Source organism: Andrena cerasifolii, chromosome 4 (assembly GCF_050908995.1).
Source record: "Andrena cerasifolii isolate SP2316 chromosome 4, iyAndCera1_principal, whole genome shotgun sequence".
In the NCBI taxonomy this organism is placed as follows: Eukaryota; Metazoa; Arthropoda; class Insecta; order Hymenoptera; family Andrenidae; genus Andrena; species Andrena cerasifolii.
The window spans coordinates 12,915,392-12,930,902 of record NC_135121.1 but is presented as its reverse complement, the minus strand read 5'-3'; the positions used below and the strand labels follow the sequence as shown (position 1 = coordinate 12,930,902).

At 47.2% G+C, this 15,511-nt stretch overlaps 1 protein-coding gene across 2 annotated transcripts in view; it reads left to right on the top strand.

Moving 5' to 3' along the window:
- The window catches only part of LOC143368484 (hemicentin-1), a 354,314-nt gene that overhangs the window by 292,248 nt on the left and 46,555 nt on the right, over window positions 1–15,511 (top strand). For both annotated transcript variants that reach the window (XM_076811252.1, XM_076811253.1), the window contains exons 8-9: window positions 7,855–7,999; window positions 14,158–14,288. In XM_076811252.1, the coding sequence (XP_076667367.1) occupies window positions 7,855–7,999; window positions 14,158–14,288 (276 nt within the window). The remainder of the gene's footprint in view (window positions 1–7,854; window positions 8,000–14,157; window positions 14,289–15,511) is intronic.

Below are 15,511 nucleotides of genomic sequence, written 5' to 3'. Positions count from 1 at the left end.
ATTTGGGTCTGAGAAAGGTTGTACCTCAAAATCGGGAAAACTTCTTTAAATTGAAAAGGAACAGTAACAGACACGGCAATAAATCTATTACCACCCAAAGCCACGTTCATATAGTTTAACCCTTGTGCACCGTTCGGGTCAAATTGACAAGAAACGGAAATTCAACATTTAATAACTTTTCAGTCAATTATTCGATTTACACAAAATTTATTGACTTTTATTAAAAATTCTCGTAGAATGTATTCCTTGAGTAAAATATTATTCGATTGTCTTTTATGCGACAATAGTATCTTACTTCGCTAAAAAAAATAAAATGTATTGTTATTAAGCACTATGCACAATAATAAACAACTGTCTGCCGGAGCAGGTTCGAAACCAGAAATTATAACATTTTACAATTCTACGAAAGAAAGGTGCCGTTGATTCGTTAGATCAAATGTTATCAACATACTCTTTTCCTTTCTGGGTTTCGGAAAACCCTTACAGTACTTTTCGTCAACGCCAGGGCCACTCGATTATTTTTCAACGCTCTCTCTGTATCTGCCATGATTTTTTCACTGTCACACAAAAATTCAAAACAATAGTTCAATATACAATAAAACAGCCTGCCAAACCTCAAATTAATTTGTCGAACCGTATTCGTACAAAAAATTCACAAAGAATTACCTATTTTTCGGCCGAATAAGACGCAATCCTCCCTTAAGAGGATCAACCTAATTAATGAGTTGTCCTGTTTAGCTGTGGGATATCTGCGATGTCAACGGTTTATATTTAAAAGCTTCATTGCTGTATTGCTTTTTTGCTTTATTACTTTACTGCCGTTTTTCTCCGTATTAGTGGATTTCACTTGCATCAATTAAACTATTATTATTTTCCACGATAAGCAAAAAATACCTGTGATTCTCGAAACGGTAATCGAGAACCAAGCTGTTTGTCGATACATCTATTTGATCGCGGTTCTTGCTAAATTATATGACCCGTCTGGTCTGTCATGTCACTCGCGAGTCGGTTAAACTCGGTTTCCCTAAATAACTTTGCATCGGATCATTAATAAGGTATCGACAGGTAGGTCGAACCAACTAACTTACTAACACCGTGTCCCTGGCCGAAAATATTCCCGGACGGTGGTGGACGGGACCATTATTCCGGCCAGCGAGCGTAGGACAGCAGGGATAATCCGGCCGTTATCGCTTTCTAATTATTAGCGCATCACCTTCGCGAAATTTGTCGTGTACCGGTAGACAAACAAAAGGCAGCGGGCGGCATTTAATTAACAGCTAAGCTGCTTATTATAGCCGGGCTCGTTGGGCTCGTTGGGCTCGTGCTCGTTAATTAACCAGGCCCGTCCTCGAGGGCTGGACCCAGGCTACGATGAAATACGGTAACGCGTCCTGACGCCGAGGTATTTCAATTTCGCTTCCTTTAAATTTAAATCAGACTGTCCGTCCCGTAAATTACGCCTCGCTACAACCGTCGCTTAACGTCCCCTCTGGCCGAGCCGCGCGCACCTGTGCAAAAGTCGATCGGCCACGGTCACGGGGAATTCTCGATCCGAGCACCAGATTACAATCGACGTCTCGACTAATTCCCGCGTCGAGATCGCATCCGATCGGGGAGCATTGTATGCTTTCACCCGTTGGACGCGCAGGGAGACAGTCTCGCCCGATACTCGCGACCGATCTCTCCAGTTCCCGTGATTGAAAAACGGTCGGCCGCTAACGAGCCCCATCGATCCCTCGGCGAAGTGGTCGCGAATCGACTCGACTCGACTGAACCCGGCACGGCTGCCAGAGTTCTCTGAGGCGCCGATGGCTGGCCACCGTGGCCAGCTGGATTTTCCAACGGGGTGGCTCGAACGGAGTTACGGGAAGAGAGATCGAGCTGGCTCGGAAGAGGTCTGCCGAGACTCGCTGCCGGAACCGAAAGAAAGAAGAAGCTGCCGGGTGCAGCGGAAAAGAGAGGCGGGCGGAGGGGGCGGAGGAAGAGGTTGAAAAGGTCGAAACGCTCCGGGGAACCGATAACTATACCCCTCGGCGGCGAATCTTTCCCTTGGGAGAGGTTCTCGGCGCAGAAACAGAGAGTCAAAGCTCTGTGGAAGGACGAAGACGTCGGGGGCGGATGGAAGCGGTCCGAGCGGAGGGACAGAAACGGGGAGCGAAAAAGGGGATCGAAAGGAGGAAGAAGCGAGGATTGGTACTCTTCTGGAACGGATTGGATTCGCTTGGTTCGAGTCGCATCCGATTGTGCGAGCCCGAAACCTCGGGGTAGGGGCGCAGTGAAAGGGGTGGCTGAAAGGTACGATTGGAGGCCCGGTGCTTTCGAGCCGCGCCGATTGAATTAAGCAGCCACACCTGTCGACTCCAGATATTTTCATTGGCCGCATGCTAATTGCCAATTAAGCAGTGACGATTTAGCCGATCCGCGGCAAACGCTTCCCCGCTTTGCACCTCCTTTGTTCTGGGGGCCTGAACCGTGCTGAAGTCACGGGTGTAGCTTTGCAACCAGCTCCATTAAGGGCTAACGGGCCGATCGTGATGCGATCCCGCGATAATAGGGTGTAGCAAGTCGAAAGGGAAAGATTAAATCGTAAACAGGATCGAATAGGACACCGCCCTAAAACTAAACAATGACCGATTGATCTCTATCGATAGTTAACTCGCTTCTTGCACTCGGTGCGCCGTACACTTCTCTCCTTCTGTTCCACCAACCACGCAGCTAGCTTTCATGAATATTTTTCACCATCCTAGATGCTGAATTCCAGTCCCCTTCGGGCATGCAATTTATCCTGCAATGTTATTTCATCCGACGGTTTCGTCGTACTTTCCGCCACGAGTCTGCGCGGAAAATCGTGAAACGATCAGTTCGGATCGGAGGGGACACGGCGAGTCTGCTGGATCGTTACAAAAGTTACAATGCCAGCAAACGTCATTGGAAACGGATGCCCTTACGAAGGATTTATTCGACTCGACGGAAACTTTGGGATCGACCCGAGGAGGTAACGAGGGTACAGCGATTCGTTCGAGGAGCCTCGAAAATCATACCACGAATTTCCTGTATTTTGGACGGTCAGATATAGGAGCACCGGTCGATACGTCCGCCGGAGGACCCTCGATCCGAAGTTGCGGTATTCGACGTTTCCAATAATGTAACTACGAAGAGCATTGCTATCGACTCCGAAATGAACCTGCCAAGATACATTCCGTAGACGAAGGGCTGCGACCCCTTTGTCCTAAGAGCAGAAACCGCGGCAATCTAATGTACATACATACCTACGTCAGATTGATTAAAGTTTAGGCGCTGGTATCATCTAGACGAATTTCTCGCCGAATCCGGGGACCAGGAAACCGAACCCTAACCCGTACCCGGTTCGGTACGCCGTATCGTCGACTAACCCGCCTAACCGGGTAACAGAAATCTTCTGTAACCCGAGTAACCCGGTTAACCGGGTTAATGCGGTTACAGTATTACGGTGAAAAACATAGTTGTAACGATGTTTCCAAATACAGATGAATTTTATTTTAATATCGGAGACTCCTTGCTAGGGTGATGCATGCGCGTGAAAGTAATAAATATGTGAGGTCAAAGATTAACTTGGCAGCGCCGAAATCGCGAGCGTTTGCGAAGCACAGTGTAAGATTTTGGAGAAAAATCGCTCAACAGCGCAAATCTTGACTGATTTCAATAATTTTTTTTTTTAAATACTCTTAAAGGATTCAGCAATAACGGAGCACAGCAATAAAACCAGTATCTGTTGGTCTAATCTATAGAAAATACTGTTTAGCATAACATAACATAAAAGCATGAATAAATAAATTTTGCAGATTAAAGATATTAAAAATTAATTATTTGTAAATTTAATATTAACTATAAAATAAAAGTTTACTTTAAATTTACAAAAATTATGTTCTAAATAAACTGTACAGCTGATTTAAATCTTATATTTATAAATTACATTATAAAATTAGTTACTATAAAATATTCGATTCTAATTACTCCGAATTACAATTATTATAAAGTTATTTTTAAATTTATATATTAAAAATAAAATCGAAACTAATAAAATTGAAATATAATTTAAAAATATAATATTCAAATCAGCTATGCAGTTTACTTAAAACCTAAATTTTGTAAATGTAAAGTAAATTTTATAACTAATATTAAATTTGTAAAAAATAATTTTTAATATCTTTAATCTGTATAATTTATGTATTTATGTTATGTTATGCTGAATAGTGTTTTCTATAAATCAGGCCAACAGATATGGGTTTTATTGCAGTGTTCCGTTATTGCTGAATCCTTTACGAGTATTTAAAAAAAAAAATTATTGAAATCTATTATTGATATCTATTGTCTAAGGTTTAGGTGTCGAAAATATTCGAATGCTAGAAAATGGAAGCTATAAGGCGAAACGCGTACACGGCTGTAGAAGATATTGATGCTAAAAGATATTGGTGTTGAGTAATTCTTGAAGTTTAAAAAATAAAGTATAAATTCCATTTCTAACAACCCTCTAAAATTAATCGATCCTGCATGGATTACATACTCGTATATCTTAAACATTGGCTAGACAGTCTTATTTTACTAGTAACCCGCTCGTAGCGGGTTAACCCGGTTACTTCGGTTCTTTCTAGAATTTAAGAACCGTTCCTCGCGGTTAGCACGGGTTACAGAAACCTTCCTTGGTTAACCGGGTAAGGGTTAGGGTTACGCGGCGGTTCGGATCCCTCGGAGGGACTGAAACAAACTTTTGCATCGCGCTGCTTTTCCGTTCTTGGGAGTTCTTACTTGGGAGCATAGACACACACACACACACACACAGGCACGCGTACAATTTTGCTTAGGCGATATTAGCGGAGCCGTGAATTCTACCCCGAAAGTAGGGCACGTCGATGAGGAGAAAGACTCTGACGCGAAGCGGTACGTTTCGGCGGCTCTGAAAGCCATAACTACGAGTTTCCATCCAACTCCGCGATGCGTTACGAAATTAGAAGCCCTTTTAGGTCGGGTTGCGAGAGCCTGGACGCGAGAATCGGTGTTCGCGGCGATGGGAATATTCGAAGCTCACCGATAATGTATGTGCCTCGGCGAGAGCACATTTCCGCCGGAATACCAACTTAGCTACAGCCGAGCATTTTCCACGAGGAGCCGCTGCCTCTCGCCGCCTAGGAGAGAACCAAAACCAGCCAGCAGATTTTCCTTTTGGGCTTGTTGTTACCCTGCCAAGAAAACGTCACCTCCCGGAGGCCAGCAGCGCGGTGGGATTTTCCTGCCACCAAATAACCACTCGATTTCTTTCTCTTAGAACTTATCATTCGCGATCGAGGGTGATCGAGGAAACGCGAGGCACAGCCCGGATTGAGTAAACTCTGACTGATAGAAGAAATCCACCTTCCACTTCTTTTACAACCGCGCTTCTCGCACTGGCTGCAACCTACTTAGATTCACATTTTACGATGCATACGTACCTACTATACGTACTAACGCGCGATAGGCATTAAGGACGGAGCAGTTGGACCGGAATACTTCCAGTGGAGAGCGCAGCGTACTCGTGGACGGAGGCAAGATCGAATAGAGGCGAGGGCTGGCCAGTTGCTGGTAATCTTGCCGATGTTCAAGGTAATCTCCCGTTCCGGCGAGCGAGCAGATACGCTCGGACCTAAATCACGATAGTTAGGCGCGAGGCCTGAGGCGCTCGCATTATCGATAATCCGGAATCACAGATGTAACCAGCGACGCACGTGTACGCCGTGTTGCGAGCTGCCGTTGTCTCCAGCACGTTGACGCGCGGGCCCTAATTAATTTCGCGTAGTTCATTAACAAGCCCTGGCCGCAGCGCTTAACGACGCCTCGCTTCGCCTCGCCTTGTATTCGTGCGCCAGCAGTCGCAATATGTGCACCCTCTCCGCCCTCTCGTTCGCTGTCCCGTTCTCTCGTGGCGCCTGGGACCAAGACGCAACTGCGCGGACTGATTAACGGAGTAAACGACAGCCACCGATGGAAACTCCGCTGAATCCTAATTCGTGGCGAAACAGCCGTCTTCGCGACGACCGGGCCACCAGCCGGGGCAACCTCTGCGCCCAACTTTTGCGCGGTGAAATTAAAATTCTTTGACGAGGACCAACGGGACGGATACGTGTGAAGATTCAGCGATGGGGGTGCGCCTTGTCGCGCATCGAATATTCAGGGAGCGCGGGGAATTTTAATGAATTCCAGAGCCGCCTTTACTCTTCAATCCGCGCGGCTACTTTCGCGACCACGGATACGCAGCGGCGAAGAAACGCGGGAGAAAGAGAAGCAGCAACGATCGTTCAGAGGCAGCCTTGCGCAGAAATCAAAAGTAAATTCTACTTAACCCCGTCGCGAGACTCCGCAGCCGAGAGATTACGATCCGACGGATTTTCTTGGGTGACAGAGATCGAGAAGCGGGAACCGGTGAGCGTGGCTCGTTAAAGGAGCCGCGATAAGGACACGTTGGGGCTCGTTTTCGCGGTGACGAGAAAGGTGGCGACGTGCCTCCTTAAAATTCACGGTGGCGCGGCTTCTAAGCGGTAGATAATAAAACATTGCCTGTAACCGAGGCTTTGGCGTCGCGCGAGGCAGAGTAAGGGTAAAGCGGGTTGGTCCCCGGGATCCTTGGAAAGAAAGGGTGGCTCGAGGGCTCGATGGAGCGGAGCCGAGGACAGATATTAACGTAAGCAGATCCTATGAACGGCGGGACACGTAGACCGCTTCTATCGCATTACCATCCTGATTATCCTATAGCCATCCAAGGCTGTCTTTAGGCGCTCCGTATTACGTGGCCCCGGCCAGAAAGCGTTTCGTTAGCGGCGCGAAAGCGCCGAGAAAACTGCGGCGGGGCCGCGTATAATCGCGCGGTATATTATCTTTATTTCCCGCGCGGTGCTGGCGCATCGGTGCGGCGCACTTAAGACCGTATAAATATTTCTAAATGAAATTCCGCGACGGCTCTGCGGGCTCCCTTTTTTCCTTCTGTCCCGGCTTCTTTCCGCGTTCGCAACGGTCGCGGGATCGTTCCCAGCCAGAGAAATTAGAGGAGCGCGTGAAAAAGTATAATTTCAGCGGTTGGATAACGGGGGAAATTCCTTCGTTACGCGCGGGAGGCGGGCGAAGCTGCGGGAAAGTGCTGGGTCGGGAAGGATATCTGCCCCGGCCTCGACGGAAGAGGAAAGTTTTGGTTTCGACCTCTTAGCGCCTCGCTTCGCAACCGGCGAAGTATCGGTTGACACGCTTTGAAACGAAATTCCGGGTCGAAGTAGCGGCCGCGGTTTTCCTTTTTCGCGCGGGACGGGTGGAAAAATAAATGGAAAAACGGCAACCGGCGGGGAATCTCGCGTCAAAAGCTGCCGGTAAAATTCACGCTCGACGGAATCCGGCGGCGCTCTTTAGAAAGGATTCCAACGGCGTTAGCAGGACTCCGGGTCCTTTCGAGTCCGGGCTAGCAGGAATGAATTTCCAGCAGATGCTGCAGCCGGGCGTTGCTTACGGTCCGCCTCTCGGCCTTAATATAACCAAAATTAACCATACCGAGTGCCGTCGAACTCGTTCCGCCGTTTTCTTCTTCCCTTTTTAGCCTCTCCTCCGGCGGCGCGGGCGCGGCTCTCGGTTGCTCGTTTCCCGTTTCTCGTTTCTCGCCATCTTGAGCCGCGGAATTGGACCGTGCGCCGCCGCTTCAAACGCTATCCGCGATGCGCCGCCGAATTATTATTCCCAAAAGTTACGCCCGCTCGCCGTAAAAAGGGGTGCGACGCGAATCCTCTCGCCCGAAACCCCGCTGCGGCTGCACGCCCCGCAGTGGCCCCCCTCTGATACCACTTTGAACGTTCTGCGACGCAGGAGGAGAGATCGGAGAACCGGACGATGAGCATGGTGGAATTCGAGCCGGGCGTAGAGGACCATGGAAAATCGATCACCTGCAGGGCGGAGAATCCAAACGTGACGGGATTATTCGTGGAGAAGTCCTGGAAAATCGACGTCGTCTGTAAGTACACGATAAATGTATATACAGGTATATTTATTCTATTGCTGTTTCAGCGGGGGATCCTCTCGCCGGGCCGAGCTTTTATGAGCGCGCGTGACGTTAAATGCATATTCGATGGTTCCCGTGGCTCGAGCTTATCCCGCGCTCAGGCCACGGGACTTAATGCATGCATACGCTTCTCGCGCGAGCCTCGTAAAAAGTATAAAGCATCCGCGTACGCGGGGCCTGGCCAACCCTCGGTGTCTCATCTCCCCGCATCGAGCCGCATCGTCAAATCGGCCGATTTACGAGCCTTTTTACGTTGAACACGCGCTCCCGCCACTCTCTGTTTCTCTCTTCTCTGTTCCTGTTTTTTTTTTTACAGCCACAATAAAACGGCCCGCGCCGGATTTCCAGCGAATTACAGCCGAATTCCAGCTAGACCGATCGTTGCGCGCCTACGCGGAATCTGTCCGGTGATCTGGTTGATCGTAAACCGACAAAAAAAACAACATAGAGTATTGTGGGCCAAGAGTGCGCACTTAAAGTTTAGACTTCCCTAAAATCCTTGGTATTACACTGATAGCACGTATCATTTTGTGAGAAATGAGCACTATCCCTTATTATTCGATAGGCAGAGACTTCGTGTAAATTTACCTGTCGCAACTTATATGAAATGAATGTTTCCAAAAAGTGTCAAATGCCAACTTTTACTGGATATGTGGGGCAAAAGTTCGCATGTTACTGGGTAAAAGAACCGAACGAGAAATTTCCACAAAAGTGTTTTATTTTCCAACATGCAATAGTTGTGGTAATACAGCAAAACAACTAATAGTTTAAAATTAATTTTGTGTTAATCATGGTAACAGTAATCGCACATTCTGGAGGATCTGTGTATTCTTCTTCGCACGCAGAACAAATTATTCTTTCCGTAGACGTTAATGGTTGGGCTATTCTCCTTTTTAGAACCGATTTGTTTTGTTCCTTTCAAAGTTTTTCAGAAGTAGATGTAATTTTGGGGGATTTTTTTTACTTTTATAATTATTCATTTGCACATTTGCATTCAAATTTTCTTTTCACTGCTTTATTTACCACAAGCTGATTTTTAAATAAAAAAGTTAATTAAAAAGGATTTTGGAAAAATATTGTGGAATAAAAATTAATAAAAAAAATTAAAAGCTGATATCAGCCTGGCTCAACTATCACAAACTCAAAATTGATTTCCATCTTGTGATTGATAATTAATTTCAAATTTACTTTTTACAGTCGGTTTAATCAGTTTTCGTTATTAATTTAGCAAACATTGCAAATAAAATAAGTTTAATGAATTTATAACATCCGTCAAATTATTTTCGGGCAAAAGTTCGCATTCGAACTCTTGCCCCACTGCATTGTGCGAACTTTTGCCCCCGCAGCTACTTCTCCATTGTTTAATCAATCCTGTTATGTATGGGGAGAAATGAAAACTTCTGTTAGCACTTTTGAATAGAAGAATTTCTGCTCTTTCAGGCGACATATTAATTAAAATATTTACTGATCAATTTATAGGAATAATATTGATTCCTAAACATGAGAATATTACATCAGAACTAACGAATTCAGTACTTACCGCATTGTACGATAACAAAACGAAGCACAGATCCGCAATTCGACACTGGTGACTCTACCTTGATTGACAATCGATTGTCAATCGCCATTTCCCACTGCCACAACTCAAACAATGAAATTCACATAGTGCGAACTTTCACCCGCTGCGAACTTTTACCTACCTTAACTCTATGCGACCTACGGGGGAGAAGGACGACTCGCAATACGCAGGAAACCGCCGATGAATTCGATCATTTTAGTCGATCCGCGAGCAACACCGCCATTTCGCTCCTGCACCCTTCTCCTTTTCCTTTCTCGTTTCGATTCACCCTCTTCGCGCCTCTCCCCTCTATGGATTTCCTTTAACCGCCATTTCCGTCGCGCTCATCGACTCGGTTAAAAAGTCGCCGGGCAGGGTGGGCATTTTCACGAGCCGTGCCTTTCGTCGTCTACCCCGTGGCGAATTGGTCCGACGCGTAAAAACCGAACGATCGCTGGCCGCCGCTTCACGGAACCACGCGACCATGAATATGTACGTTTTTACGAGATTATTTTTATTTATTACACCGGACACACCTGCCGCCAGGACGTTGGCCGGGTCCAGGCTGATGGCTGGCTCGGTTTATCGAGAGCTCGCTGAATTTATCGCGTCCCGAATCCATTAGAAATCCTCGCGTTCAAGATCCTCCGTACGGCCTCGAATGTTACGTAAGGCATTCAGAAAAATACCAGTAAAATATATCGTGGTGTTGAGCGGACCGCCGAGCTCCAATGGCAGCGAAGTGTTTCGAGGCCGCCGAGCCTTAAATTCGTTAAAACCCAGTTAGACTCTCGCGAGGCTCGCGAACAATTTTTCAATTGGAACGGCGCTCGAAGCGATCGGAACTTTCGTAACTTTCCGCCGGCCGGATTACTCGGCAACTTTGGGAACAGGGGGGGGGGGGGGTAGGGGAAGGCAGAATTGACTGTCCGTTTCGTTCCGGTTTGCTGGAATTCTTATGATCCGCGGGATAGTGTGATTCGGCGCGGCATGTCGGGTCCGCTTAATTCTCGTCGGAGCGAGACACAGAAACGGGGCGGGACGCGACCGGAGATGAGAAACGAACGAGCGCCCAGAAGTTTGCCGGTGTTTTGCAAAAAGTCCGGCCGCCGGAGCTTCGACGCCGGGAAGAAATATCTCGGGGAGGTTATTAAGAAAAAGCGCGGGAGTAAGGGAAATGACGTCACGTCGCGTATCCAATTACGTTGACCGTCGCCCCCGCACCGTCGCTGGAATTACGCATTACCCCGGCAGGCAGCCGGGGCTTTTTCGTGTCTCGTCTTCGTTTCCGTCCATACGGAAGCCTCGATTCGCGAGGAACGAGAAAGAAAATGAAAAGGCGGCGGGCGGAGGGGTGGGGGGGGGGGAATTTATTGCAATCCCGAGCGAGGATCTTGCCGGGGAAGAGCAGCGAAAAACAAGGGAGACAAGGGGGGAACGGTGCAGCGAAGGATCGAGGGTTAAAAAACAAGAGGGCTCCGGGCCGGGAGGTAGACGCGATCGAGCTAATTAATACTATCTCTCGAAAGGCCGGTACACGGAGTCCGAGGGGAAAAAGAAGAGCCACCGGAAACGCGGGAGGGAGAATTTATCGTGGCGCGCGATAAAATCCTGCGAAAACGCCCGAAGAATAAACTCCTCGAGGAGGGAAACAGGATAAGAGGAGCCCCGGTATGATTAAATTAATGAAGACGGTAAATGAGAGATACAAGCAGCGAAGAAAATACACGGAATTATTTCGGGGCTGTAGCTGCAGCGAGCCGAGGAAGAATTTTCGGGTTACAGTGCAAACAGGGCTGCAGCCACCCCTGGCCGCCCTCCCCTTGTCCCTCGCGGAACAAGAAATAGAAAGAAATTTGCTATCGGAGGCGAGACAGCTTGCCGCGTGCCGAGGACGACCTAAGCGCGTCTTAAGCCGGCATCAAGTTGATGAAATTCTATGAGGGTGGAGCCTACCGCGACGATAAAGCGTATCTAAGCCCCACATCCTATTCCCTCTCTACGAGGAAAAGTAGCGAGCAGCCTGATGAAAAGCTGTCGCGTTTCCTTATTGTGCCCATCAGCTGGCTCCACAACTCACTCGCCAGGGAGTTTACGGTTAGACACCGTTGCGAGCTGACGTGTTCGCTTTGCTTTGCTCACCGCGTTTACGAACGATTCGGCTGGTATTACTCGCACACTGTGGATAGTTGGTGACAAGCTACAAGGAATCGCAGCTCTTAAAATATCAGAATCGCGTAGCAATTCGTGCTCCGCGCTACCTACGACCCTGGAATAATGGCCTCTGACGACAGGGGTCATTTTTCTCAGGTAAGCCACAGCCTCTGGTCGTGCCTCGGTGTGTAAAACCTACGCGAATGCCACAGCGGACAGCTCGTTGCCGAAGAAAGACCAAGCTATAGGATTCACTCGAAGGCGTTTCCAACGATGAGTAAATTGACGGCCTGGAAAAATTAATTGACCCAAGTGACAGAATGTTCATTTAAAAAATCTCTGGCGGTAGGGTGTGCGTTTTCTCTCTCCAGCAAATCCGTAGTTGAAAAATTACGTAATAAATCAATTCAAGTAAGAAACCACTCGCTGAGCATTAGACCGCTAATGGAGGAGAAAAAAGTGGTTATCTCAAATGTTTGTCCTATCAAACCCCATGAATTTCTAATTGACTTACTAAAAAGTAAGGGGATAACTCTTGCTTCCCAAGTGAGCTATCTTAGGGCAGGATTAAGCAAACCTGGTCGCTCACACATTCTGTCATTTCGTCGACAAATATATGTTAAAGAAGAAGATGTACAACTTATTCCAGAATCTTTTTAAATGAGTCACGAAGACACGACATACTGGATTTACCTTAGTAGCGATTCAACATGCTGCTTCATTTGTAAACAAAAGGGGCACACAGCGAAGGCATGTCTCAACTACACCGAAGAAAGAGCCGCAATCAATGCTCCAAACACGAATAGTGTTCGCACAGTCGTCACTAACACTCCGGCACCTCACTTTCCACGATTACAAGGGGATAACCAAAACAGGGGTATAAAAAGGTGCTCTCCAGTGTCTATATCATCTGAAAAACCCTTCAATCAGCCAATGGCTTGAGAAGGATACACTCGAAAATTCGTTTCCAGAAGATAATACATTGCTCAGCACACCAACTAATACAAACCCAGGATTTAGAAAACCTAAGGCTAAAAAACAGAAAAGCCAAAATAATTCTAGTCACAGTGAGCGTCTCATTAAAGAAGAAGCTAAGGTTGTAGCAGAATCCCTATCACCGGCAAGGCAAATAATCGAGAAGCCCCCTTCTCCTCTTGCTGTGAAGTTCAATCAATTTAAGTCGTTCTTAACAAAATCTTGGGGCCAGGCTAAAGTGTTGGAAATTGCTCAAGAATTCACTAAAGATATTGAAGGTTTAACCATAATGATCGATTTAGTGCTTCCATACTTAGAAGATCGAAGCTTAAAATCCAGGTGCTCCAGAATAAAGAAAAAGAACTTCTGTCGGAGGGTGTCAGTGAATCAGATATGGACTCGGATCAGTCACAGGAGTCTGTATATATTATGTACACATTTGTACATATGTATACAAGTGATCCTTGCATACCGCCGAGTGTATACATATACATATGTACAAATGTGTGCATAATATATATTTGCATACTTATTTATAATAATTTTTAAACAATTTGGTTACACAGAGTAATCTATAGTTGTAATATGTTGTGATTTCATTTACTGTAAAATTCTTAAAAACTTATATAGAACCTAAAAAATAAAAGTTATAGAGCTATATAGAAACCCTAACTTATATAGTCTGATATTTAGGTTCTTTATAACGGTTATTCCCAATAAAGGTTCTTCATAACTCTTTCAGTCAGAACCTTTATATAACAGTTTGAAACAGTTATTTTCGAAAGCTATTCAAGCCCTGGTATAAATTGATGGCTACCAACAACACCAACGACATCATAGCCAAAGGGAGCTCGATCAAGGGCGTTAATTATTTCGAGCACTTCCACGTTGAAAGTAAAAAGCCATGGTTTACCGGTAAAACCTGCCTCGGGAGATTGTCGTCCATAGATGTAGACCCGGACATTATAATCTCCCCTTTTCACTCGCCAAATTAGGACTGGTAAACGATCCAGAGTTGTGCGTACAGCTGGGAGAATCAGGACATCGACCACGCGCTGTGGCAATGTCCTTTACTCGACCAGCAAAGAATCAAACTGGACTGCGAACGCGAGGCTTTGCTCTCCCACATTCATGCCATGTAATACTTTCCAAGCCCACAGAGGCAATATGCAAACTAGTCTACCCAAACGAATGTAACCTGACGATTTAAAAGATCGCTGTATTGTAAATAAGTGTGTAAAAGGGCTTGTAATGGTCATGGAGTGTCTGGCAGAATAATCCCCTTGCGGAGATTGAAACTGCGTAATAAAAAAAAAAATAAAAAGAACTCACTCGCTATGGGGCAACGCCGTCGTTCATTTACTTAATAGATTCCGCGCCCTCTCTTCTCCGTGTAACCGTTTCCCATCGATTCTGCTTACAGATCCCCCGATAGTGTCCCTGAACCTGGGATCCACCCTGAGCCCCGAGGACATCAAGGAAGGCGACGACGTCTACTTCGAGTGCCACATCAGAGCGAATCCGCCGTGGTCCAAGTTGACGTGGATACACGATGTGAGTGCATTCTCATTCGTTACACGCCTCGATACTAATCAACGCTGAAAGTTCCGTGGGAAAGTGTTTGGGCCACGGCAGCCCTGGCAGTGCACGCTAGTCGAATACTAGAAGTTGCTGGAAAGTTTCGGCTCTGTCTCGCGACACAGGTCGTCGCCGGGACACGCCCGAAGTAGTGCGTTTCTTAACAAAGTTACATTTTAGTCCTGGGAGTACGCCCTTCCATCCCGCGTGCTCGCGCTACGACGACGTTATTAAAGCTGCCGCCACCGCGCGGCGTTCTACAAATTCCCGTGCACTCTCCGCGCCACAATGCCAGCGGAGCGTAATGGGGCGGGGTTTCGCGGGTAAAAATCTGCCGCGGACAAAAAGCGCGGGTGTGTAAGTCGGTGAATTTACAAAGGGGTTGCCGCGCGTTACAGGTAATTTACGGGACAACATCCGCGGACCGTAAAGGGACACTCCGGCGGAGGGATGGTTCGTTGGCGCAGCCGAGCGCGATCTTATCCCCCGCGCGTAGTGCCTCGTACATCGAGCACCGGCGCGCGCTCTCTAAAACTTTAAATTCCCGATTTGCATAATGTACGAGGACGTTCGGCAGCCAGCAACCCGTGCAGCGCCGTTAGAACCGGCGGGGAGTTAGCGCCAGCGCGAAACACGCTTCGAAAGCCGATAGCCCCGTCAGATTTATTCCACGGCGAAAGATCTCCGGGGCCTTTTCCCTCGTTATGAGCGGAATTGCATCTATTAGATCGGACGAGGCAAGCCTTTGCAATCCTTTTTCCTCTCTCATTAAACGTCGGCACGTTACTTCGCCGGGAAATGAGTTGTTCGATGAGTAATGTAATTCCCGTTATTCCCAGTTACGCCATTCCACGAGATTCTCTGCGATTGTCCCGCGAGCGAGAATGGTACTGGAAAATTTCCGAGCGTAATTGCGAACGCGGTTATCCGACGTCTATCCCACCGCGGGCGGTTTCCCGCGAAACTCTTTTACAATCAGAGATATAAGTAGAGCGTGGCCATTTCCCTCTTAAACCCAAGTGTTTTATCTCCAGGACGATCCGTTAATACCGGCTCGATCTGTCACCATCCGGGTCGGCTGATCCGACGAAACAAAGTCGTCTCCCCAAAGCAATTCGGGGTGTTAACTTTCGCGCGATAGCCATCCATTACGCGAGGGAACAGGTATCAGGAATTTTGCCGAGGGATTCGCCGTCTGA